This window comes from Ovis canadensis, chromosome 20, assembly GCF_042477335.2.
Source record: "Ovis canadensis isolate MfBH-ARS-UI-01 breed Bighorn chromosome 20, ARS-UI_OviCan_v2, whole genome shotgun sequence".
Lineage (NCBI taxonomy): Eukaryota > Metazoa > Chordata > Mammalia > Artiodactyla > Bovidae > Ovis > Ovis canadensis.
Genome location: NC_091264.1, coordinates 54,199,744 through 54,226,655, shown reverse-complemented (window position 1 = coordinate 54,226,655; position 26,912 = coordinate 54,199,744). Strand labels below are relative to the sequence as shown.

At 43.3% G+C, this 26,912-nt stretch overlaps 1 protein-coding gene across 9 annotated transcripts in view; it reads right to left on the bottom strand.

Annotated features, from left to right (window-relative positions):
* Window positions 1-26,912, bottom strand: part of KIF13A (kinesin family member 13A) — a 197,211-nt gene that overhangs the window by 11,215 nt on the left and 159,084 nt on the right. For 3 of the 9 annotated variants that reach the window (XM_069563307.1, XM_069563308.1, XM_069563313.1), the window contains 17 exons: window positions 26,616-26,777; window positions 25,514-25,687; window positions 22,033-22,184; window positions 20,472-20,604; window positions 20,137-20,283; window positions 16,453-16,491; window positions 14,783-14,882; window positions 13,067-13,193; window positions 11,655-11,710; window positions 9,958-10,082; window positions 9,519-9,695; window positions 7,739-7,831; window positions 7,336-7,488; window positions 5,958-6,035; window positions 3,632-3,679; window positions 2,362-2,467; window positions 815-966 (listed from right to left, as the gene is read on the bottom strand). In XM_069563307.1, the coding sequence (XP_069419408.1) occupies window positions 815-966; window positions 2,362-2,467; window positions 3,632-3,679; window positions 5,958-6,035; window positions 7,336-7,488; window positions 7,739-7,831; window positions 9,519-9,695; window positions 9,958-10,082; window positions 11,655-11,710; window positions 13,067-13,193; window positions 14,783-14,882; window positions 16,453-16,491; window positions 20,137-20,283; window positions 20,472-20,604; window positions 22,033-22,184; window positions 25,514-25,687; window positions 26,616-26,777 (2,022 nt within the window). Of the gene's footprint in view, window positions 1-199; window positions 305-814; window positions 967-2,361; window positions 2,468-3,631; window positions 3,680-5,957; window positions 6,036-7,335; window positions 7,489-7,738; window positions 7,832-9,518; window positions 9,696-9,957; window positions 10,083-11,654; window positions 11,711-13,066; window positions 13,194-14,782; window positions 14,883-16,452; window positions 16,492-20,136; window positions 20,284-20,471; window positions 20,605-22,032; window positions 22,185-25,513; window positions 25,688-26,615; window positions 26,778-26,912 lie in introns of all 9 variants that reach the window. The other 6 variants (XM_069563305.1, XM_069563309.1, XM_069563306.1 and 3 more) reach the window with 3 other exon arrangements.

Sequence of the window (26,912 nt, the reverse complement as noted above, 5' to 3'; positions counted from 1 at the left end):
GGAACACAGAAAAATCACAGGTCACGGCCACATTCATGCAAAATTTCATTACTGATGGTCACATGTGTAAGAAGAAGAAGAGAAAAAAAAAAGCCAAGACTCAATACATCTCTTAATTTCTTCTAAAGTATTTGGATAATTGTGAAAGGGCCTTAAACCCACCACCAGGCAATAGGACAGAAATGGTTCCAGGACTTACAATCTTCTTCTCACGTTTGCTATTGAGTTCTACTGGCATGCTGCTGCCATTGCTTCCCGAGGGCACAATGCAGCCAGGATTATGTGCCTGAGATGGAGACATGCTCTGCAAAGGTTAAGACACACAGATGCATCACACAGGAGACGGCGGTGGCCGAGAAACACCTTAAGTACGTACGTGCACGTTAGAAAAGCAACGCAAACACTTGTATTATGTGTGAGTAGTACAGCCAACAGTTCTGCAGGCTTGAGGTCAGCTACTGATGAAATCTCCCAAGACTACATAGATTCTATGCAAACAGTGTAACTGGATTTATCACATTAAAAAAAAGCCTTTTCTATCGGCAAAAAACCGAGGGAACACCTCTTTCTCATTTGAAATACTCTGAAAAAAGCCATAAGCACAAGGAAAATAATAGCAATAACAACAAACAAGAAATTCTACTATGACCCTGTGTGCTTGAGAAAGAGGTTATTTATTCCTGAACAGGATCCATGGGGTGATAACCCATACATGCCAACCTGTGGCATCTGACTGTTAATGCAAAGCGTTACTTCTGCAGGGGCACAGCGCGTCCATTCTATTGTACATGGTACAGACAAGTAAAGCATTTACCTCCTGGCTTAGAAGAGGCCTTGCTTCAAGCGCTATCCTTTTCTTACGCTCCTCTTTTACAGGCATTAGGGGCTTGAAAAACTTTGGTGGCTGAGGAGAGAATGCTTTGAAAGGGCTGACTGTTAAGGCATGAGGATTCTCTGATGTACAACCTGGTGAAGACAAAAGGCACGGGTTTATAGGCACAGAGCACTTTAAGCAACCCACAGGGAGCGAGGCAGGGACGGAGCCAGAAGGAATATCTGGCGGAACAAAAGAATTAATGTGTGAATGCAGCTGACCTTGAACACTGCGGGTCTGAACTGCATGGGTCCACTCACACATGGATTTTTTTTTTCATTAAATGTACAGTCGGCCCTCAACAGCCTCAGGGTTTTGCCTCCGAGGACCACGGAGGACTGACTATGGGACTTGTACGCAGGGGCTCCGGGAACCAGTGGCCCTCAGATACCGAGTGATGGCTATATTTGATTGAGCATTAAAACAGGTCGGCAAGAATGGAGATGTATCTGCAAAGTTAAAAAGAATCGTTGCAGGCCTGGACAGCAGCAAAGAAATCAGAAACCAAATTTTCTACCTTCTTGTCAAGATCCAGCCTGAGCATCACTTCACAGACCAATTTCAACTCACGCTGATTTTCTATTTCTCTGAATTCTCAGAGCCCGTATTATCTGTAAACGCATTTTGGCACTTTCTGATTTACTGGCTTATTTTCTACATATCTCACCTTCACAGCTGGATTTTAAGATCTTGGCATCTTTTGGTTTCTGTCCCTGCATAAGGCAAGGGAGAAACTCAGTCTTAACTCAGTAACTGAGTACTATGTAAGTTCTCTCGCAAGCCGCTGTTCCCTGAAGCCACCTTGCTCCATATGACTAAGGAAGCACAATTCCTTTTTTCTTGCTTTTACTCACTTTTTACTTTTTGGGGCCTCTATTTCTCCTTCTATATTTTTCTCTTCAATTCACTATTGAAGGTACAAAGGAACATAGTAGGTAAAATATAAGGTATAGATAAGGTAATAGAGCTGATTGACAGATTCTAAGAATGCTATTCCTTTCAGGGCACTAGGAAATTACATATTTAGGCAATAATGTTGTCACTGACCAAATTCATTTCTGGTATCTGTTTTTAAATTTCCTTGGGAGTCAGAGACATATTCTCTTAAAAACACACTTTGATTTGATTTGAGCACAAAACCATGATGGAGGTGGATATGCTTTTGGTAAAGAATGAAATCTAACCATAATGTAATACTAAGATTTGTATGTGTCTCAAAATTGATTTCAAATCAGGAAATGTGATTTGAAAATTACAAGTGCTACACAAAAAGCCTATTATTAATTGGATGACATAATGGATATAAAGAAAAGAAAATCAAATAAGTGAGCAGGATATGTTCTATTCAAGAAGACACTTTTGGATCATCTAGCAAACTAGAATTTCAGCTTTCTATCTTATTAAAGCCATCTAGAAAAGAATTTCTCCCCACGCCTTTCCTAAGAGATTATAAAGAGATAACACAGAAAAAAGTATTTCACCACTACCTTCTTTACTCCTTCGAGGTGAATCCCTAGGCAAAGTTCCATAACATGATACATCCTGGTAACTCGGGCTGTAGTCAGACATGTCTAACTGGTTCTCTGGCCAACCCTACAAGGTAGAAACATGGGTTAACTGTAATTATGTTCCTCTAAAATGAGAAAAGAAGCCTGATTGGAATTTTTTCCTATTTCTTTTTATGGCAGTATGTGCTCTTCTTTTTTTAAATTATAAAATAGATCTAACATGTATAAAAGTATGGAACGATATGACAAGTGCTATTGTAACCAAGTGAAGAAATGTTGATAGTTTATTCTATTCATTCAAGATTTAATAAAATCATTACAGATATAGTGAAATCCTCTTTTGGATCCCTATAGGACTCATTATTTTTTTTTAATATAAATTTATTTATTTTAATTGGAGGTTAATTACTTTACAATATTGTATTGGTTTTGCCATATATCAACATGAATCCACCACAGGTATACACGTGTTCCCCATCCTGAACCCCCCTCCCGCCTCCCTCCCCTACAGGACTCATTAAAGCTCCACTTTTATAAATCTGTTATGTACCTAAGACGACCAGGTAATTTAAAGATCAACCTACAAGACTTGGGAGTGAAACATTTCCACTGATAATTTTTCCTAGGTGGCAGGCATAAGCTTGGACTGCCCCAGGCAGATTAGGTGGTATGGTTACTCTCTATATACTTGATATGTAAAACTTCCAAGCTGGCAAAGATACTGATATACTAAATGGGGAAACCTCCTTTTTGTCATATATACTTAGCTAATCTTACTTCAGCTTCTCAGGAAATGTCATCTCTAAGGACTAGATTTTAAAATGCTTGAAGGCATAATCTGTTTTGATATTTTCTGAATCATCTATAGTCCCCAAAACACTAATTTACAGATGAATAAGATAATGCTGTACAATATCCTTAATTTCAAGTTCCTAATTTTCCCCCATTTGAAATAATTTTGATTTTGCTATGGTGGATGTAGTCATTTAGAGTTAGATCCATAAACACATATTTATTTGATTATGTATGCAATGATCCTGATTTGGAACATATCCTGCTAAGTAACAATGTAATACTCAGAGTGCATAGCAATTTCACATCAAGTACTTGAACTTGGAAATGGACACCTGGAGACAATGATCTGCATCAGTTTAAGGTGGGAAGTTCAGAGATTTTAAAAACACCAAGATAACTTAAATTTCCAGACTTAGATCCCACTAATAACCTGGCCACGCCCACAGGCACACACCTTATCATCATCGTCAAAGCCAGAAAGGTCTGGTCGACTGGAAGAGACCTGTAAGAGATGAATGGTTTCATCAGTGTGGTTTATATATTTAACATAACTAATTAGATAAAATATCACACATACAGTTGAAGGTTGTACGACCGTCTCCTTCCCCTCATTCTTTCTCCTAATATTTATTATTTCCTTATTTATTTGAATTTATCATAATTGTGCTGTAATATTTATCATTACCTTTAAAAAAGTATTCAGATTTTCTAACTTAAAATATTTTATCCATAAATATTTCTCTATGACTCTCTAGAAGATAAGGAATTCCTATTCTCTTTGTGAAACCGTAATATCTCAAAAGATTAAGCAATTCCTAAATAGTATCAGATATCCCAGTAGTGGTTAAATGTCTATAAACACTATCACAGCTAATTCTGAGTCAGGATCAAAGCAGATCATCCATTGCAACTGGATGATACATAAGTCTTTTTTAATTTGAGCTTTCCTTTTTTTCACCCTAACAATAGCTCTAATACTTTCATTTTTTTCTACCATCTAGCATTCTGCAGTACAAATGAAATAACAGGAAAATTAGGGCTAAACATGGAGAAGGAAATGGCAACCCACTCTAGTGTTCTTGCCTAGAGAATCCCGTGGACAGAGGAGCCTGGTGGGCTGCTGTCCATTGGGTCGCACAGAGTCGGACACGACTAAAGTGACTTAGCATCTATGCATGCGTTGGAGAAGGAAATGGCAACCCACTCTAATATTCTTGCATGGAGAACCCCAGGAGGAGGAGGTGGCTCCCCAGAGGAGCCAGGTGGGCTGCTGTCTATGGGGTCGCACAGAGTTGGACATGACTTAAGCGACTTAGCAGCAGCAGCAGGGCTAAGGAACTCCCTCTTTAACTGCATCCCTCAAGTATTGGTATATGTATCATTGGCTTTTTTTAAAATCAGTCAGTTCTAAATACATCCTAATTTCCATTATGATCTCTTCTTTGATGCCTAAATTAATTAGAAACTGTGCCCCCCCCTCAATTTACAACTTTATGAGTCTCATCAATTAAAAAAACTGAAATGTGGTCAGAAAAAGTGATCTGTTTGAAAGTGATTATAGGGATTTGCTTTTCGGACTACTCTACCGTAAGGCAAGTTTCATGAATGTTCACCAAGGGGACTTCCCTGGAGGTCCAGTGGTTAAGACCCCAAGCTGCCAATGCAAGAGCACAGGTTCAGTTACTCGTCAGGAAACTAAGATCCTACACGTCACGCAGAATCAAAAAATATTAAATAAATGTTCATTGTGTTTGTAACCATTATCTGGCAATTCTTGAGAATGGGAAAGCAAATCAGTTTTCCTTGAGAGGATCTGTCTTTCACTCTGCTGCTTTGAGAAGGAGGCTACTCTGAAGTGGTCTACGCACTCCTCTGTCCTTTCTTCCTATGACAGTGTCACCTTCCACTAGACACAGTGTCTGTCAACTGGGTTTCCTCGCTGAAATGGTTTGTTGAGGAAGGTCATCAACATAAACAGCCGGCACCACGGGAGGGTCTATGTGGAGGTGCTCGGCGCCCTACCACACCGATAGTGAGATCCTTGGGGCAGCTAGAAGCGGGCACAGAAACAGACTGGAGAGCAGTACTCCAAAGCGCTGGCACAGGACCTCTGACCCCACCATCTTTAAACCAGCATGCAGTTCACATCCCAAGAAACTTCTTCCAAGGACATGCAACTCTATGTGGAGAAATTTGCAAGATTCCACTAAAAGCTTGGGGCTTCCCTTGTGGTTCAGATGGTAAAAAATCTGCCTGAAATGTGGAAAACTCAGGTTGGATCCCTGGCTTGGGAAGATCCCCCGGAGAAGGGAATGGCAATCCACTCTAGTATTCTTGCCTAGAGAATTCCCATGGACAGAGGAGCCTGGCGGGCTACAGTCCATGGGGTCACAAAGAGTCGGATACAACTGAGCAACTAACGCAAACACACACACACAGACTCTAAAAGCTCAGTCCTGTTACTCATAATAGTTTGTGGGCGACATACACACACACACACACACACAAACTCTAAAAAGCTCAGTCCTGTTACTTGTAATAGCTTGTGAGCAACATATACACACACATACACACACACAAAGCTCAGTCCTGTCACTTGTAATGGCTCTCTGATGGGCATCCCTAGAGCAGAGGAGCAGGCTTGGCACCCTGGGATGCCCACACTTGAGCCAAATGTAAACCTCCCCGCTGATACACCCTGACCTGATTCCCTTGACTTGCCGCACCCCAAACCCTGAGATGAGTCACTTGGACAACAGCCCCGCCGCGGGTGAGCTCACATTGTGAACGTTGGGCGTGCTGAGGCTTCGCCGCAGGTGCCGAGCTTTGGTGGAAAGCGCTTCTTTGACCGTCACCGCCTGCAAATTTGAAAATGACATTGATTTTTCTTCCTCCGATGACAAAAGGAATATATGTTTATTGTGAAAGATTTCAAAAGTATAGAAATAAATGTCATTTCAAGCCTATACTACCAGCCCTCCCCACCCTGTATTTACAAAACTGGAATCTTATTGTTTTCACTAATATTTTTTTTTTGCTTAATTTATGAAAAATATTTTTCATAAACAAAACCAGGAAGACTGATGAACTAAAGGTATTTTACGTTGTAGCTTTACATACAGGTGGGTAGAGAAAACACAGATGAAATACCACTAACTATATATGTTACTTGTGAAGCTACAATCAACTTTCATGCAGCTTGTGTTTCACTGTGCCACAGTTTGGGTGGGACTTCCACTAAAGGAAGATTTTTCTGAGAGATGCCAATCTTGGTCCTCTTTTTGCTCAAAGCACACTTTTCATAACTTCTACTGCCTCTATCGAGTGACCCCTCCTCTGGAGTTTCATGACCTAGTGGATTATTTTCACCTGGCAATATCTTGCCACAGAGGTTAACCTTGGTCCAAACACTAGGGCGAGAGAGAGAATGTGGTTAAGGATGTGGACTTCAGAGTTAAGCGTTCTGAGTTTGTACCAATTCTTAGCTGGGTGCCCTTGGGCGGGGTGGCTCACTGCTGTCAGCCTCAATTTTCTCATTTACAAATGGAAATAATGACAGGATTTACCTTGCAGGGTTTCTTACTTATTTTTTAAAAAATTTTATGGTAAAGTCACATAATATAAAACATACTATTTTACCCATATTTAACTGTACAGTTCAGCGGCACAAAGTACATTCCCATTGTTGCGCAACTCCCACCATCATCCATCTTGAAGATGAAATGATGGGGCTTCCCTAGGAGGGGGTCAGTAAAATGCACTCATCTGAATTCGTGTCACTCTTTTGTCAAAGAAACTATTTTGTGTAATGAGATGGCTACTCAAGTCTTCCTTCTCTCATGGGTTGAGAGAGAAGGTGTGTTGGTAAATAAGTTCATCTTTATCCATTTGGGGTAAAGGCTGGTGATCTCTCAGATGGTACAGAATCTTCCTGCAATGCAAGAGACCGGGGTTTGATCCCTGGGTTGGGAAGGCCCCCTGGAGGAGGGCATGACAACCCACTCCAGTATTCTTGTCTGGAGAATCCCACGGACAGAGGAGCCTGGTGGGCTATAGTCCATGGGGTTGCAAAGAGTTGGACACGGCTGAACGGCTACCACTGTCAGTTTTCACTTGCTGGTGATCTCACCCTCTGGTCCAGACCCTGCAGTTACTTGCCTGCCGGAGTCGTTCCAGGCTCAGAATGTTCTCCACCTGCAGCACACCCCGCGTGTACTTCTCGATGTACGTCTCCCCATCCGACGTGCCTTCATTCTCACTCCTCGCGGCCATGAGAGCCAGCGTCTCCCGGTCCTCAATCTCCTCTGTTGCCTAAGGAGACAAGCAGGCACCTACATTACTTGCAAGGATTGTAAATATTTGTAAATATTGTTACAAAAATATTTACAAATACGAATAATTACAAAAATAATACAAAAAATTACAAATACTTGTAAATATTGTTACGTGAACAATATTTCTCTCAAAATTGTGGTGAGAAAATGGTTTAAAAGTTTTGAGACCTAACTCATTCTCCAATACTCATATTCCGACATTTCAAAAGAGTAATACGTGCTTTTACCTTTGGTATGTTGGACACTATTTCATAGGTTACACCACAGGAATAAAATATATTCTTCAGTGATATTCTCCTCTTCAAACTCTGGGTGAAACTCTGGTAGAAAAGGAAAGCTGAATTAAGCGATGTGGAAAATATAAGCTATTTAGTAGTATATAAATTGTAAAAAAAAAAAAATCAATGACTATGGTTTTGATACACACACACTACAAAGTAAAACAGAAGAACACTGAATGGAAAAATCTTTGTCCTCAATCCTGGAGGACAGTAACATCCAGCTATTGAATCTGGGGATTAGATGACAGAACTTGCAGTCCAACCAGGGCTTTCTGTGGTTGCTTCTCTACTGTGTACATGTTTACCTGCTCAGTTGTATCTGACTCTTTGCAACCCAGTGGACTTTAGCCCGCCAGGCTCCTCTGTCCATGCGATTCTCTAGGCAAGAATACTGGAGTGGGTTGCCATTTCCTACTCCAGGGGATCTTCCCCACCCAGGGATGGACCCCAGGTCTTCTGTGTCTCCTGTACTGGCAGACCAATTCTTTACCACTGAGCCACCTGGGAAGCCCACGTTATACATTAACACACTATACATCATCATGATATATAATTAATATTACCTATCAAAAGTTTTACCACTGTTTAAAAAAAAACCTGAAAGTGATTTTTAAGCTGTACATTTTCTTCAAGAAAAGAGATTCTTCGCTTTTACTCCAGGGGAAAAAGCACATTTGGAAAAGTTTCTCTCTTAGGAGAAATCTGGGATTCACTGCTTCTCTTTCCCATCCCATCTGCTATCTTTCTTCTTGATGCTGTCAGGGTTTAATCAGTCCATCCTGGCAGCATCAGAAGTCAGCTCAGAGCATCCGTTCTGCTGACAGTGCTTCTGAGATGAGATCTGGGGAGGCGTTAGCAGACAGACTTATATGCAGTCTGCCTTTGTCCTGCTTTTGTCATTAACCTGCTTGAGCCAGGCACTTAACCTTTTTCAAACAGAGAAATGTCATAACTTCACTGCCTCCTAGGGTTATGGGTCTCAAACTGGTCAAGGTGGAAGAGTTCTTTGCTGGATGACATTGAGTTCTGCTATCCTCAGACCCTGTCATCTTAGATAAATGAGAATCAGATTATAACCTGGCAGCGACTTGCACAGCCACTGAATTAACACCCCCAAACACCACTTTGTGATAGCAAGGGGCAAGAAACTTAGCGCTCATACAAAGGTGGCGCTGGCGGTAAAGTGAAGGGAGAGTCGCTCAGTCGTGTCCGACTCTTTGTGACCCCATGGTCTATACATTCCATGGAATTCTCCAGCTCAGAATACTGGAGTGGGTAGCCTTGCTCTTCTCCAGGGGATCTTCCCAACCCAGGGATGGAACCCAAGTCTCCCACATTGCAGGCGGACTCTTTACCAGCTGAGCCAGCAGGGAAGCCCAAGAATACTGGAGTGGGTACCTTACCTGTTCTCCAGCAGATCTTCCCAACACAGGAATCAAACCAGGGCCTCTGGCACTGCAGGCAGATTCTTTACCAGCTAAGCTACCAGAGAGCTGTCAGTAAAGAATCTGCCTGCAATGCAGGAGACATAAGAGATGCCGCTCCATCCCTGGGTCGGGAAGATCCCCTGGAAGAGGAAATGGCAACCCCCTCCAGTAATTCTTGATTGGAAAATCCCACGGGCAGAGGAGCCTGGAGGACTACAGTCCATGGGCTTGCAAACAGTCAGACACGATTGAGTGACTAAACAACACCATGCAACGGCAGAATCAGGCCCTGTTACTACCTGTTTGTTGTAAATGTTGGCTGCAATCCGTTTTCGTAAGACCAGCTCCATAGCCGCCGGGTGGCTGAGCTGGACCGTGGTCTTCACTATCAGGTAGATCCTCTCATTCTGTGGGGTGACCCTGTTCAAGTGAACGGAATCATGCACCGAGGAGTCCCAGGAGGCTGTGGCTGAAACCTAGGGACCCAGGAAGGAGGGGGACATGGAGATAAGACAGCTCAGCTGTAGCAGTTATACATCATGAGCTAGAAAACCACATGCAACTTTATTGAATCACAGATGCTTTCCCTCGCCTTTTGGATAACACATCTATTCTACCTTTTAAAGTTCCCAGTCCACTTTTCCAAAAGCCCAGACCATAGCAGCTTAATGGGCAGACAGGCCCACAGGCATGGGCATTAATCTGAAGCCCTTTAAGAGACTCTTAAAGGCCCATTACCTCCTCGTCACTGTGTTTTATGATGGGCAGGTAGAAAAACTGGCTGCCGTGCTCCTTGGGGAGGATGGAGTTCACTCCTGATGCGTGGGGGCCCACGAGCTGCTCATTGGCACTGAGGTCATCCGCTGACAAAGTCCAGGGCACAGATACAAAAGTGGGGGAAACATCAGATTTCTTTTAAGTAAGCACCCCAAAATTTTAAATATGCTTTTCACAGATGAAGTTTATAGGTAATGCTATTTATCTTTTTCATCCCTTATTCTGCAGTTAAAACAGTGATTCCAGTGCCCACAACAGCTTCTATCCTTTACAAAAACAACTCTGGGAGCCAAAAAGGTGTCTTTGTGACTCTCCTATAAAATGGACTAAATATATTCCATATATAGTCCTAGGAACAAACATTTTCACCATGTAAACATACCTTACAATTGTGCGACTTTCTGATGTCAATTCCTCTTATAAACTAGTGTTAAGTTTATGGTATTACTTATGTAATTTACACTAGAGATTTGTTGGAGAAGGAAATGGCAACCCACTCTAGTACTCTTGCCTGGAAAATCCCATGGACGGAGAAGCCTGGTAGGCTGCAGTCCATGGGGTGGCTAAGAGTTGGACACGACTGAGCGACTTCACTTTCACTTTTCACTTTCAGGCATTGGAGAAGGAAATGGCAACCCACTCCAGTGTTCTTGCCTGAAGAATCCCAGGGACGGGGGAGCCTGGTGGGCTGCCGTCTATGGGGTCGCACAGAATCGGATATGACTGAAGCGACTTAGCAGCAGCAGAGACTTGTTTGGTTACATTACCAACTTGGAAACAAAGTTCTGTGCATTTGGGAGAACTCTGACGACCATCCTCTCCAATGCCTTACCCAATGTAGGATTCACTCTTTATAGATCTCTGGATACAGTTATTCAGCCTTTACTTGTATAATGGGGAACCTCCAATAATGGGTAACTCATTGCTTCCTGAAGTAACAGTCTACTTCTAGGCTTTTTAAAAAATTGCCTGTATGAAGAGACAAAGCCAACGTCCCATGTGTTCATCGGTTACTGGTCTTCCCTCCAGAAGAGAGGTTCTTAGGCTGTGCTTCGGGAATCCCAAGGGCGCCGCAGAAGGGCCTGCCTATCCCTAAACTCAGCAGCTCTACTCGCATATTCCACATGTGGGGTTCCATTTACGAGCTCATATTGAAAATAGATTTTGCTGCTAAAACACATGGAAAACACTTGTCCTAGGTTCATCCAGGTTCAATCTAGATGCTGTGATAACAGACAACCCTTCATGTAGGGTTACAAGTCATCATGGTCTAGAAACACCACCACTGGTGGTGGGACGCAAAGGGTACCAGTCAGAAATGCAGATTCCTGAGCACCGGCAACACAGAAGGATTCAGAACTGTAAGGGTGATGACTTTCTCATGTAACTTCCATGTCTGTTACTGTTTCTGAGCAATAACTGAACTACAGTTTTTGTATACAGCTCTCAATCTCTCGAGTGCTTTTTTCTGAAGAATAAATTTCTACATCTGTCTTTTAGTGATTCTATATGTCATGGTTTTATACATTTGGTTGTTACCTCGATAAGGTATGTGAGGGATCAGACAAGTCATTTAAAGGGCTAAAATGCTGTGTGTTTGACTAGATTGCAAACCTCATTCAGGGTGACAAGCCTTGGAACAACAGGTTTCTACTCACCGTTCAAATCAAGGAAGAGAACTGGTATGTGGGTTTCCATTCCAGGTGGTGGGATCCTAAATTTAATAACAATATTTCATCATAACAAAATATGTGTTTTGCCTTTTGTTAAATAACTAAACATCACAGAGGCAGGGAAGCAGAAGAGAACCATTGTGGAGATAGATACAGCTCTTACAAATGAAACATTCTCACAATTCTTATCATCCTTATTTAACACAAATCATGGGATTTGTGTGATTTCTATAAAGAACTACCAGTTATATGAATTACATGTAATTAATTGAAACAAAGATTATTTGAAGTCTTTCCGAGAATAATTCTAGTGATGGGAAGAAGAGAAGTGACTATTTTAGAGGTGGTACAGAAAGCTGGATTGATTTGCCTAGCTTCTTTTGAGCATCAGGACTGACTGAAAATCAACTGACTAATGGATCATTGTTGATGTAGTACTTAAGTGTTGACTCTATGCTAGTGACCAAACTAAATAGGCATGAAGACAAATAAGAAGACATTTCTGCCCTTTTCAAGTATGCTCTAGAAGCACCCTTCTTTTAAGTCAAGATATGAGAATTTCTTGACCACAGCTGTGAAATTACAAGGCCCTTGCTCCTTCGAAGAAAAGCTAAGACAAACCTAGACAGTGTATTAAAAAGCAGAGACACTACTTTGTTGACAAAGGTCCATCTAATCAAAGCTATGGTTGTTCCAGTAATTATGTACGGATATGAGAGCTGGACCATAAAGAAGGCTGAGTGCCGAAGAATTGATGCTTTTGAACTGTGGTGTTGGAGAAGACTCTTGAAAGTCCTTCGGACTGCAAGGAGATCCAACCAGTCTATCCTAAAGGAAATCAGTCCTGACTATTCATTGGAAGGACTGATGCTTAAGCTGACGCTCCAATACTTTGGCCACCTAACGTGAAGAACTGACTTATTGGAAAACATCCTGCTGCTGGGAAAGACTGAAGGAGGAAGAGAAGGGGATGACAGAGGCTGAGATGATTGGATAGCATCACCGACTCGATGGACATGAGTTTGAGCAAGCTCTGGGATATGGTGAAGGACAGGGAAGCCTGGTGTGCTGCAGTCCATAGGGTCGCAAAGAGTTGGACATGACTGAGCAAGTGAACAACAACAATGAGAATTTCTGGAGATCAGGAAGTTGTGTCTGAGGTGCTCCTTCCGGGGAACCGAGGAGCATGGTATCTGATTCCTGGCCAGTGATAAGTGATCTCTGGCTTCCTGAGAGAGGACAGTGGTTACAGAGGGCAAGGACAAGAGGGACAGGAGCACTGGGGCTGGATGGCCCTTCCCTGGGCAGCTTGGAGTACTTAACATTTTCTGTGACAATCTCAGCAGGTCACTCGCCTGACCCGCCCCAGGCCACCACAGAAAGAGAGGGGGACTCACCAGTCGGCAGGTGCCCCAGGGATCCCGCTGCCCGGCGCAGGCACCAGCACAGCGTTCCTCTCCTCCGTCAGCCCCACCCACTGCTCCACCAGTCGGGCTTCCCGCTCCACGTCATCCTCCGTCTTCTCTGCGGGCAAAACGGGGGCATGAGCACCGAGGGGGAGGAGGGACAATTTCTAAATTTAAATCGGTTTGTACCGGATGGTATCCATGTGTGGCTTAACCATCTGGGATGTCCCCCTCAAAAAGGATCTGAGGCTCTGAAGTTTAAGCCTGCGCAGCTCATGGAGGCTAGAACACCGGCCTAGCAGAGCCTCAGCCAGGAAGAGTGCAAAGAGCAGTGGAGCAGGAATGAGAAGATGCGGGTCTTTTTAAGGGCTCTGTCATTTGGGAAAGTTATTCCACAGGTGGGTCTTCATTTCCTACTTTGTCCAACAGGGATCCTACAAGTCATGTCGAGTTCATGCACCTGTCAGAAGGATCCAGCGGAATAATGGACAGGGCACTGCTTTATGAAACCACACATCATTTTACAGAGGATTAAACACGGTCTCCTGCACTCTGCAAAATGAACTTATTCTCCTTCATACTTGTAATGCAAGGGATTTTATTTGATCTATTCTGCAATCCTCTTAGCCTAATTTAACTCTGGAGTGAGTTTGTTTTTTTAGAGATATGTTGAAGTTCTAACTCCCAGCACTTTATCATTTTTTGAAAAAATTAATGTATTTATTTATATTTGGCTGTGATGTGCCTGTGTTGCTGTGCTTGGGCGCTCTCTAGTTGCGGAGAGCAGGCGCTACTCTAGCTGCAGTGCCCGGGCTTCTCATGCAGTGGCTTCTCTTGGTGTGGAGCACGGGCTCTAGGGAGCTCGGCTTTCAGCACTTGCGGCTCCCGGGCTCTAGGGCGCAGACTCAGTAGCTGTGGTGCTCAGGCTTCACTGCTCCATGGTATGCAGGATTTTCCTGGACCAGGGACTGAACTGGCGTGCCCTGCATTGGTAAGCAGACTCTTAACCAAGGGACCACCAGGGAAATCCAAAGTGGGCTTTCATTAGCAGGCTGAGCACATACAGAAACTGACACCAAGATGTTTTGCTGAGAGAGGATTTTCGCTGACTTCTATGTGAAGTGGACTCACATTCAGGACACGTGCTTTGGTAGAGAATCAACCTCACTGAGTGAAGCACACAGTCTGGATGAGAAACTGGCATTTTAAAAGTACATTTCTGCTCTAGAATCCAAATGGCTATTGGCCGTTGGAAGCAAATGGAATCCTCGAAGTTGGGTAGTGGTGAGCAGAGCCGCAGGCTGACTTCTGGCCACCCTCACCAAGCTGAGCACTTGGTTACCGACCAGTGGTAGCCGGGGCCCACCTGCCACGAGTTGTGGGTTCAGAAGGGACCCTTTCACTGCAGTTCCAGGATCTGAGCCTGGAAAACCTCATATGGACGTGTTGATATTGATGGCATTTGCATTCATCAAAATGAAAACTGAATTTAACATTTAATGTCATAGTCCACTCAAGTAATGAAACTTACTACTTTCAAATTTAAGGCCTCTTTAAATCAACCTTGCACACAACAATTCACTAATATCTATAATTGTGACAGGGTCAAAAATCTGAGATACTATTGTGTAGCTAAGGGAGGAAAACTGCCTACCCGCACTGTCCAGTGAAAACGCAACTCCCAGCCAAGAGTAACATCTCATGTACCTTTTTTGTTGCTGACTTTTTTAATCTGTTCGTCTAGGTATTCTCGCCGTTTAATGAGGGCATCCGACCACCTCTCTCTCACGCAGTTTAAGTCTTCTTCCTGGCATCAGGAAGGGAAAACATTTTCCTGTAAAGTGCACAGATAACTCCTTCTTTTTTTTAACAGAAGGTGTTTCAATTGATTAGGAAACTTTTCATTAGGCCATTAAATGTTGCTGTGTGATTAATATGCAAGAAAGCACAGAAGCCTTAGGAACCCTGCATGCTGATTGAGGATCCTGATTTTCAGAAAATCAGAGCCCCTGGACTTCCGAAATGATAATTATACTTAAAAGCAAGAGAAGCTCCAACTACACCAGCTGTTATACAATATGTGCATCTATGTATTTAAGTGGTAGCTGTTCGTTTGAAGAGGTTTGTGATTCTAAGAGGAAGGGCACCAGAAACAGACCCTCAATTTCAAAACAGCAAATGGAGAATCACATTTTCACCATTCACAGCTCAATGGCTTGGGTAACGTGTATTTTCTGAAAGGCAGAGAAGAGATCAGCAGAGAACCTCTCGCACTTGCTGCAAAGATCTTACCTCTAACTGCTGCCATGAGGCTAACCAAAAATGCCCCATGCAAAAAGCCAACATGCAGTCAGCCATGCTGAGAAATCCCGGAAGCAGATGCTGGACCTGACTGTGAACCATGGGCAGGAAGTGCACAGCCAGCCACAGGACGTTAGTTAATGGCATTGCTGAGATTCAAGGGGATACTGGTATTTACCTTAAGATTTGTTTTCACTTGTTTGTTTTCTTTCTCAGTAAAACTATGAGGCAGGAAAGACACCTACCAACCCTATTCAGAAGGCTTTGACTGCCTAATTCCAATCTAACCCATAAGATGGTCCATTAAGAACAGATACCTGAGGACTTCTGAGGTGTCCCCTATGATGGACCCACCCTTTACTTGGAGGAAGGCACACCAGAAAACATGCTCGTGACATTTATGTAGAGAATCAGCACAGAGACTGGGAAGTGACCCAGAAAGCTTCATCTTGGTTTGTCACCTTGACATTACTGTAATCCCACATTCCACTGACTGCAGGCTGGTCAGCACCAAGTACAATTTCACCTGTGCACTTTTTCCTCTAGATTTCCAGAAAGATTTAAGGCCAGGTTATGAATAACTAAGGCTGGCTTTACAGAAAGAAGAAAACTGGCTAAACAAAACCATGTGCTTAAAATGTCTCCAGTTTTCCTATCCGGCAAAAATCTTTAAAAATCAAATGGCATGTTAGAACAACGTGACTCACTTGGATGTAAGGTGCTAACTGCAGGTTCACATAGGAAACACAGGTTTATTTAAAGATTATGGATGGATAACTACAGTTCTTAAGATCAGTTTAATACAATGATAGTGGTATTGTTTAGAAAGGCTTTACAAGCTAGCAGTTCGAGATGGCATGGCAAAATTGAAGTATCTGCATACACATATTGAACTGATGGGGAAATCTGTAGAAACAGGATTGTGTCCCTGATTATGCTGAAAGCAAATCAAAAGCGAGTGAAAACGGCATATTCTTGCTCTACGGTCCTTCCTCCTCCCTGCCCTCAGCTTTGCGGATGCTGGCAATTAGCAGCAGCTGTGCCCCATGCCACAGGATTGACAGCAGCAGTAATACCTGATAACTATCCATATCATCACCATCCTCATCATCTCTCTGGTAGGAAAAAAATAAACACAAAGGACATGCATTTTGGTTCTCAAACAGCACACAGATCTTTAAGCTTAACACACACATTACAAAGGACAGCACACGCAAACAGCATTGGCATAATAAACATTGAACGGAATCTCAAAAACGGGATTTAATTCACTTGCCTATAGTTAACTTAGCGAATTTAAGATTTTACTTTTTTTCTTTCATCGAGAAAGCAGTCATTTAAAAATAGGAACTGTCTTAGATTCTCTTAGCTGGGGAGAGGAATGAACCCCACTGGGTCAAGACTTACCCCACTGTTGTGCAAAGTTGCTATTAGTTTTTGGGTGAGCTGTCAATTGAGATTTAGAATGGGCCAAGTTAGAAAGGACTCTGGGGAGTTTCTTGCTCAGGCTCTTGGTTTTAGCCATGAGGCAGGAGAGGGAAATGGCAACCCACTCCAGTACTCTTGCCTGGAGAATCCCATGGATGGAGGAGCTTGGTGGGCTACAGTCCACGGGTCGCAAAGAATTGGACATGACTGAGTGATTTCACTTTCACTTTCAGCTGAGGCCTGAAGGATGAAATGACTGAACCCAAGGCTCACACGGATAGTGGCAGGGTCAGGACTGAGGCCAGGTCTGTGCCCTTGACCTGGCACCACACCTCAGTTACTGTGACATGATCCCAGGGGAAAAACCACTGAGAAGCTAAGGCTCCACGTACAGTCAGTGCTCTGTATCCACAAGTCCCCCATCTGGAGATTCAACCAACCACAGAAGCTCCCTCATACAGAGGGAGGAGTGTACTGGGCCATTTTATGTGAAAGACTTGAGCATTCTCGGATTCTAGTATCCAAAGTGGGGTTCTGGAATCAATGTCCCTGGATACCAAGGGAAGACTGCAGAGATTCTGTATACTAAACCACTACAGTAAGAGTTTATGACTACGTGGGGCTAGCCTGGTGGCTCAGACGGTATAAAGAATCTGCCTGCAGTGCAGGAGACCCAGGTTGGATCCCAGGTGGGGAAGATCCCCTGGAGAAGGAAATGGCAACCCACTCCAGTATTCTTGTCTGGAGAATTCCATGGGGTCGCAAAGAGTCAGACAGGAGTGAGCAACTATCACTCACTCGTGGTAAGAGCACAGCCCATGATTTTGGATACGCGGCTCTATCATCCACCACTGCAGGACAGACCAGTATTCATGAACCAGTCAGGTGAGAAAAACTGTCCTAAACCCAAGACGACACTTTACAAAAACTACATAAAATACGCATTTTGGCAAAAACATCTGCCAAACAAAATAATTGCGTTGAAAATAAAAGGGTTTTAGTTGAGACGATTTTCCTTAGAAACAAGGAGGGAAAGGGAATTCGCTGGTGGTTCAGTGGTTGGGACTCTTGGGCTCTCACTGCTGAGGGCCTGGGTTTGATCCTGGGTCAGGGAACTAACATCCCAGAAGCTACAAGGCCAAAAACCAGAGAAAGAAACAAAAATAAAGAAATCCCCATTTGTAGAGAATATCCATCTCTATGGAGGGCAGGATCTGCTTAAAATGAAACATCCTTCTTTCATTTTTCTGTGGTTATTAGAGGGTTAATGTTAAAAAGGAAGTGGAGTGGCCTGGTCATATAAAAGACTATTTGTTCCAAGCACTTTAAAAAATATATAATTACACTGTTTTCATATTGAAGTATACTTCAAAATATACTGCTTTTCAATAGTGCTTTCAAAAATACTGTCAAAATTATTCTCTGTGTACTTTAAAACAAACTTCAGGTTTAGTTTGGTAACCATCATTTTCATTTGGATAACTCTAACTTATTAAATGCAAGCCCAATACTGAAATAACTTTCCTCGAATTAATTCCCCATACTAATGAATAAAGTACAAACAGCCCTAATTTATCATTATTTCTTAGACCAAGGAGATACTTCTATTTACTGAAAACCAGCTTGAGCTTTCATGATGGAGAACTATTCTGAAATCAGCTTTTTCTGGATTGGCTCCAGCTATCACATCAAAATAATTCTAATGTCCTATTCCACCAACAAAAACGGTACTGGACGTGACCTGCAGGATGGTGCAAAGAAAAACAAAAGCTCTAAAACAGTCACTGCTTAAATTTGCATGGCAGGTACTATATTCTTTGAGGTTTTAACTCAAGAGGTATAGCTGCTTTAAAAAGTGCAAATAATCAACACTTATATAAGTATTCCTTTGGGCTTCCCTTGTGGCTCAGCTGGTAAAGGGATCACCGACCAGGGACCAAAACCCGTGTCCCCTGCTTTGTAAGGCAGATTCTTAACCAGTCAACCACCAGGGAAGTCCTAGAACTCAAAGTTTAAATGACTCGGTTAAATCAAACAAAACTAGGTGTCCTCACTCCAAGTCTGAGCTCTTTCTACCAGGCCCTGTAGCTGCCCTCAAAGTTAATGGCCAAGCAAGGGACAGCCTATTAATAACATCTACTCCACAAACAAGGAAAAGTCTGGTGGAGAAGCCTCCCCAGAAACAATAGACTCCAGCCTCATAGCTCCATTTACACTCTTCCCAGGCTTTGAGTCTGAGGCAGTTTTGGCCTGGGGTGAGTCTCACAAAGTTGTGCCTTCCTTTTGGCCCAACAGTCCAAGTCAATGTCCTTTGTAGCTTTTGGGAAAGTCTTTGCTGCCATGAAGCCAAAAGGAAACTGCGTTGGAAGATGACTCATTCTCAGGATAGTCTGGGCTTCTGCCCAGACTCTACAGAGAAACTTTTTTCCCCCTCATGACACAGAGCATGTTGCCTTCACCTGTGCCAGTGAGAGAACCAGGATTCAATGATCTGATTCTTCCAAGTCTCTAAATTGCTGTTGTTTAGTTGCTAAGTCGTGTCTGACTTTGCGACCCCCATGGACTGTAGCCTGCCAGGCTCCTCTGTCCATGGAATTCTCTAGGCAAGAATACTGGAGTGGATTGTCATTTCCTTCTCCAGGGGAATCTTCCCCAACCAGGGATGGAACCAGGGTCTTCTGCACTGGGAGGTGGATTCTTTACCACTGAGCCATCGGGGAAGCTTGTCTCTAATTATAATTGATAGCAAGCCAGGGACTCAGTGAAGGACGTGAGTTCTTTCAGGCCCCTGGGGACAAGTCCCTGATCTCAGAGTTTATTGTGATTGGCAAATGTGATGAACTCTTAGATGGTTCCACCTTTTGATTAAAAAAAAAAAAAATTAAAACAGAAGATTTAGCAAAAGGAGATTTAACGAACATAAACGATCATGAGGACAACTTTCAATTTAAAAAAAAAGGAAAGCTTTCAGAGAGCTGGTTAATTATGGCAGCATCTGGGGGCAATTTTATATTAATAAAAGTGGAATCAGGCCAAAGCCAGCAACGTCACATATCCAACATAATTTGGGCCTGACGTAAAATAAAACCTGCCTAAAGTAAACGAGCACAATAGTGCCAATGTGTGTTTATAAATAAAATGATTACTACGCAGCACTAAGCCAATATGGTATTTTAAACCTAGTAAAAGGCAACGGATGGACATATGAATGGGTGGGGGTGGGGCAGATACATGGTTAAGGCAAAGAGCTTAGTTATATTCCTAAAGAGGACTGCCTTAGTTCTATATTAACCAATCTTTGTTGAACTCTATTTCAAACCTGTTGGTCTCACCTGGTAACTGTCCAACCCTCTCTGGAGCTTGGTTGACCGGGCAGTGATGCAGCCGATGGAGATGGACAAGATGGCTTCGACCATGAGTGGCAGTGTCCCGGAATGCTGGACAGGCTTCACTGTGACTTGGACTCTCCGGGAATGACCCTGCAGAGGCGGGGGTGCGATGCAGAAATGGGTGCCAGGAATGGGAACCGGGAGGGACAGGCGAAGAGGATAAAGGAAAGGGGGGAAGAATGAGGGAACAGAGAGGCAAAGAACTAGAGAGCTCCAGAAACTGTCTGTGATGGTGGGACAGGGAGAAAGCATGAAGCAAGCTGAGGCAAACCGGGTACCTGTCTGAGCTGAAAGACGCCGCCCGTGTTGACGTCCTTGGCCTGGTGAAGCTCCACGGCGGCGTACTCCCCCAGCTCGTTCAGCTCCAGGATGGAGATCCACATCTCTATTCTGCGCGTAACTTCGTTCCACCTGCAGAAACACGTCCCAGCAAGCAACCAAGTCATTATTCTTTTAACATTTATTTATTCTTATTTGACTTTGCTGGGTCTTAGTTGCAGCATACATGTGTGTTCAATCTCGTCCAACTCTTTGCAACCCCATGGATTGTACTGCCTGCCAGGCTCCTCTGTCCATGGCATGATCCTGGCAAGAATACTGGAGTAGGTTGCCATTTCCTCTTCCAGGGGATCTTCCTGACCCAGGGATCGAACCTGCATCTCCTGCATTGGCAGGTGAGTTGCAGCACCTGGGCTCAGTAGTTTCACAGTCTCTACTTGTGACTCACGGGTTTAGTTGCCTCTCAACATGTAGGAGTCTTACTTCCCCGACTATGGATTAAATCCACGTCCTCTGCACTGGAAGATGGATTCTTAACCACTGGAGCCTCAGGAAAGTCACATCCATGACATTATTAACCAAACACATTATTAGCAATAGGAAGAAGCCCCTAGTCACAGAGCATTTATTATGTGTAAGGCACTGCGCTATGTGTATCACAGATTATTTTCCTATTTAGCTCTCAAAACAACCTCTTATGGTATAGGTTTTTTATTCATTGAGGTGTGACACAGTGAACTGTCTAGCTCTCAAGTGTAGAGCTGGATGAGTCTTGACAAATGCATACATATGTGCCCCTTGTCTGCCCATGACCACAGCAGGTTTGCTCAGGCCTCTTCCCACTCAATTCCCACACCATTCGCAGTAGCCGTATAACCTCAGATTAGTTTTATCTGTTCAAGAACTTCATCTAAATGGAATCACGCAGTAGTGTGCTCTTCTAGCTCTGGCTTCTCTGATTTAGTACAATGTTTGTGAGATTCATCCAGATAGGTAAGAGTGGGGCAGAGTCCTTTTCCTTTTTTTTGCTGAATAATATTCTATTGTGTGACTACTAACACAGTTCATCATTCTCACACTGAAGGACATCTGGGTTGTTTACAGTTCGGGGGACATTATGAATAGAACTGCCGTAAACATTTATGTACCAGGCTGCTTATGGACTTACATTTTCATTTTTCTTGGGTAAATACCTAGAAGGAAGATTTCTGGGTCATGGGAGAGGCAAAGAATCAACTTTAAAAGATGATACCCTCCTGTTTTCTTCTATAAGCTATACAGTTTTATCTTTTACATTTAAAGTCATGATCCATCTTCAATGAGGTTTTATGGAATCAGGTGAATTAAGATCAAGGTTGTTTTTTCCCAAGTAGATACCCAGATGTTTCAGTCTCGTTGAAAAGATGTTCCTTTCCCCACTGAATTTTTCCAAAACCTGGTAGTTCCTTTCATCATTCCCATTTCACAAAGCAGGAAATAGGCTCACAGAGTCCTAATTCTCAACCACTGTCCAAGTGCAAGCCTTGACGCTGCGTCTGAAGCCCTCAGCCAAGCACACACCTGTCATGCAGCGTTCTCGTCTTAGCATGAAGGGAATCGACCTCCCAGATGGAGCTGCCATTCCCGGTACACCGGTGGCCCCACACTTCGATGGCCAGTGCTCCATCTGAAATGAACTCCAGGAATTCTTCTGTTACGTTGACCACGTAGTCCTGGGTTAAGCGGGGGAAACAGAACAGGACAGGAATTATGCAGAAAGGAATCTGTGAAATTCACTTCACACAGATTCACTGTACACAGATTCACTTTAGAGTATGTTAGCTTGATCCCAACCTTAAACCCCATCGCTGCTGCTGCTGGACAGAAAATGGCAAAGAAATCAGCATATTAGATGGGAAGGAATACCCTGAGATAACTGAACTGAGTTCCTTTCTTTAATACAAGAGGACACTGAGGAAAGTAGCCACCCATGTCACACGGCTTGCTGTTGCAGAGCTGAACCTGTCCTCCCTTCCTTGTGGTTCAGTCTCTTTTCCCCAGACTATCCCAACTTTCAACTGGAACAGACCAATTAGCACAGCAAAAAAAAAAAGAGGAATTTATGATTGTTCCTTGCTATGGCTTAGGAGACTAAAAACAGAATTAAATTTTATATGGTTATCTCCACCAATTTGCACTCTTGCTCTTCAACGCTCCCACTCCAACTTTTAAAAAAGGTTTCTCTATTTATGTCAGTGCTCGGGCTTCTCACTGTGGTGGCTTTTCTTGCTGTAGAGCACAAGGCTCTAGGGTGCATGAGCTTCTGCAGCTGTGGCTCCCACAGTCTGGAGCACAGGCTCGGCAGTTCTAGTGCGCTGGCTTAGCTGCTCCTCGGCATGTGGGATCTTCCCGGGTCAGGGATTGAACCTGCGGCTCCTGCACTGGCAGGTGCGTTCGTTACCACTGAGCCACCAGGGAGGCCCCTCCCACTCCAACTTTTCGAAAAGAGATGAGTGAAGAGATAGACACTGAATGGATGGAGCAATAAAGCAAATCACCCAGAACAAAGCAGCAGGCAAGGAACCACTTTCATTTCCTTCCCATTAGCAGGAAAGGGAAGGAAATAGAAGGGCTGTGTTGTGCTGAATTGGTTTAACATTATACTACCTAACTTCTTATTTGGAGATCAGTTCAGTTCAGTCGCTCAGTCATGTCTGACTCTTTGCGACCCGATGGACTGCAGCATGCCAGGCTTCCCTGTCCACCAACTCCCAGAGCTGGCTCAAACTCATGTCCATTAAGTTGGTGATGCCATCCAACCATCTCGTCCTCTGTTGTCCCCTTCTCCTCCTGCCTTCAATCTTTCCCAGCATCAAGGTCTTTTCTAATGAGTCAGATCTTCCCATCAGGTGGCCAAAGTATTGGAGCTTCAGCTTCTGCATCAGTCCTTCCAACGAATATTCAGGGTTGATTTCCTTCAGGATGGACTGGTTTGATCTCCCTGCAGTCCAAGGGACTCTCAAGAGTCTTCTCCAACGCTGCAGTTCAAAAGTATCAATTTTTCAGCACTCAGCTTTATGGTCCAACTCTCACATCCATATATGACTACTGGAAAAACCATAGCTTTACTAGATGGGCCTTTGTCAGCAAAGTAATGTCTCTGCTTTTTAATATGCTGTCTAGGTTGGTCATAGCTTTTCTTCCAAGGAGCAAATGTGTTTTAATTTCAAGGCTGCAGTCACCATCTGCAGTGATTTTGGAGCCCAAGAAAATAGTCTCTCACTGTTTCCATTGTTTCCCCATCTATTTGCCATGAAGTGATGGGGCCGGATGCCATGATCTTAGTTTTCTGAATATTGAGTTTTAAGCCATCCTTTTCACTCTCCTCTTTCACTTTCATCAAGAGGAGTTCCTCTTCACTTTCTGCCATAAGGGTGGTGTCATTTGCATATCTGAGATTATTGTATCTCTCCTGGCAATCTTGATTTCAGCTTGTGCTTCATCCAGCCTAGCAATTCACATGATGTACTCTGCATATAAGTTAAATGACAATATACAGCCTTGACATACTCCTGCCCCAATATACAGCCTTGTATATTGGTATATTGTATATTGGTGACAATATAAAGCCTTGACGTACTCCTTTCCCAATTTTGAACCAGTCTATTGTTTCATGTCCGGTTCTAACTGTTACTTCTTGACCTGCATACAGATTTCTCAGGAGGCAGGTCAGATGGTCTGGTATTCCCGTCTCTTGAAGAATTTTCCACAATTTGTTGTGATCCACACAGTCAAAGGCTTTAACGTAGTCAATGAAGCAGATGTTTTTCTGGAATTCTCTTGCTTTTTCTATGATCCAGCGTATGTTGGCAATTTGATCTCTGATTCCTCTGCCTTTTCTAAATCCAGCTTGAACATCTGGAAGTTCTTGGTTCATGTACTGCTGAAGCCTAGCTTGGAGAATTTTGAGCATTACTTTGCTAGAATGTGAGATGAGTGCAAATGTGTGGTAGTTTGAACATTCTTTGGCATTGCCTTTCTTTGGGATTGCAATATTTGAAGATAGAGTCAGCCTTTTAAAAGGAAAATAAATTTAATGACCAATTAGCACAAACTACACATTTTAGGGTGAAAAAAAACTCCAGGTCACATAGTGAGTCCAAGGCCTCTGATGCTAGTATTTATTAAGCCAGTTGTTAACTAGGATGTATCTTAAATCCAGGTTTTGCCCTTCTAAAGGAGCAACTTTTTAGCTATAAAGAAATATGAGGAATATTTAAAAGAATATACGGAAAACAACAACCACAAAAGATTAATAAAGAATTGACAAATAGACTTGGTAAACACAGCTTTAAAAGAGTGGGCTACTTGTTTTCATAATAACAATGACTTGATAACTGATGAATTTATTTACAAGGCAGCAATGGAGAAACAGACATAGAGAACAGACTTATGGACATGGGGAGAGGGGAGAAGAGGGTGAGACATATGGGTAGAGTAACACGGAAACTTACATTACCATATGTAGAATAGATAGAGAGAGGGAATTTGCTGTAGGTTTCAGGGTACTCAAACAGGGGCTCTGTATCAACCTAGAGGGGTGGGATTGGGAGGGAGATGGGAGGGAAGTTCAACAGGGAGGGGACATATATACACCTATGGCTGATTCATGTTGAGGTTTGACAGAAAACAACAAAATTCTGTAAAGCAATTATCCTTCAATTAAATACATATATTTAAAAAGCCAAAAAAAATTAATTAATAGACTTTACATATGTTAAATTTTACAAGTGGTGTTTTCTAGGTGGTAGAACCAGAAAAAAAAACGGGCACAATTTTGAAAAAAAAGTAATCTCGAGAATCTATTACAAATTGCCCATGGAACATAACTGTAATATATAGTGGAACTGTATGTAAAAAGTAAAGTACACTTGGAGGTTAAAAAGCCTAATAAACATATTATGTTTCATAATGGGGGAAACCTCTAAGTTACAAGTCGACTTCTGAACTGAGCCCCGGCCAGCAGCCTCCCAAGTAGTTCATTTTGCAGTGGCATTTGTACCTCACAGTGAGAGAAGGTCACGGTGTACTGGGCATCCTTGGACTGTGGGGAAGGCACCTCAGGGTCCACGACAGGGGCGGCCACCGTGGATTCACACTGGTCCCAGAACGTGTATTGACAGAAGACGAAATTTGAGAGGTTTAAGGGCAGCCCAGTTGCTTCTTTAATTTTTACCTGAAGAAAGAAGAAGAAAAAAAAAATGCAAATATAACTCTCATAAAGAAAACAAACTATGCATGCTTTTCATAGGGATGAAATAAATCAGTCATCCATTTGACATCTGAAGTACTCTCGCCTGGGAGATTCCATGGACAGAGGAGCCTGGTGGGCCACAGTCCATGGGGTGGAAAAGAGTCAGACATGACTGAGTACACAGGCATACAAGAGCATCTGTAATGAAGTCTGTACCACAGATTTGTAACCACAGCATATGAGCATGGCAACAAAGGCACACATCACTCTCAAACTTTCCTATGACTGAGTTTCAGACACAGCTGCAACCTTTACTAGAAAAGCATGATTCACTAAACAATAGACGCTCCTTGCAGCTCACGTACATAGAAACTTTTGAAACTTCACACAACACTTCATCACAACACACTTCATCATAAAGTGTGCTATACTTCTGGAAAAAGTACTATCCATCACCATGTTTGCTGTCAGAAAGTTTAACTTGTACCATGTTTAATGCAGGGGCTTCCCTCATAGCTCAGTTGGGAAAGAATCTGCCTGCAATGCAGGAGGCCCCGGTTTAATTCCTGGGTCGGGAAGATCCGCTGGAGAAGGGATAGGCTACCCACTCCAGTATTCCTGGGGTTCCCTGGTGGCTCAGCTGGTAAAGAATCCGCCTGCAATGTGGGATACCTGGGTTCGATTCCTGGGTTGGGAAGATCCCCTGGAGAAGGCAAAGGCTACCCATTCCAGTATTCTGGCCTAGAGAATTCCATGGGCTGTATAGTTCAAGGGTCGCAAAGAGTCGGACACGACTGAGCAAATTTCACTCACTCACTCATGTTATATGCAAAATGCCCAAGATTTTCCATCAAATTGTTTTGAATGAGAAAGGTCACTGATCCTAGCCTCCGCAGCCCTGCCCTCTCACCCGGCATGTCAGTTTCTTGACTCGGTGAATGATTTCCCCAGTGCTGTCTACAACTTCAAGACTCCCGCTTTCACTGGAGTTTTCCGAGGAGTCATCCTCCACCATGCGCTCCGGGATGGTGCCTGTAACTCGCATCACTTCCACGTGGAGACGCCCTGCAACCTGGGTCAAGGAACCAGAGCACCGTGGGGTTAAAAGGCAGCCTGTGGACAAAACCGACCTGAGATGGAAAGCATGCAACCATAACCCCAAGTGAGCAGCTCCACTGTGACTACCAGGCCACCTCCAGCAACAGGA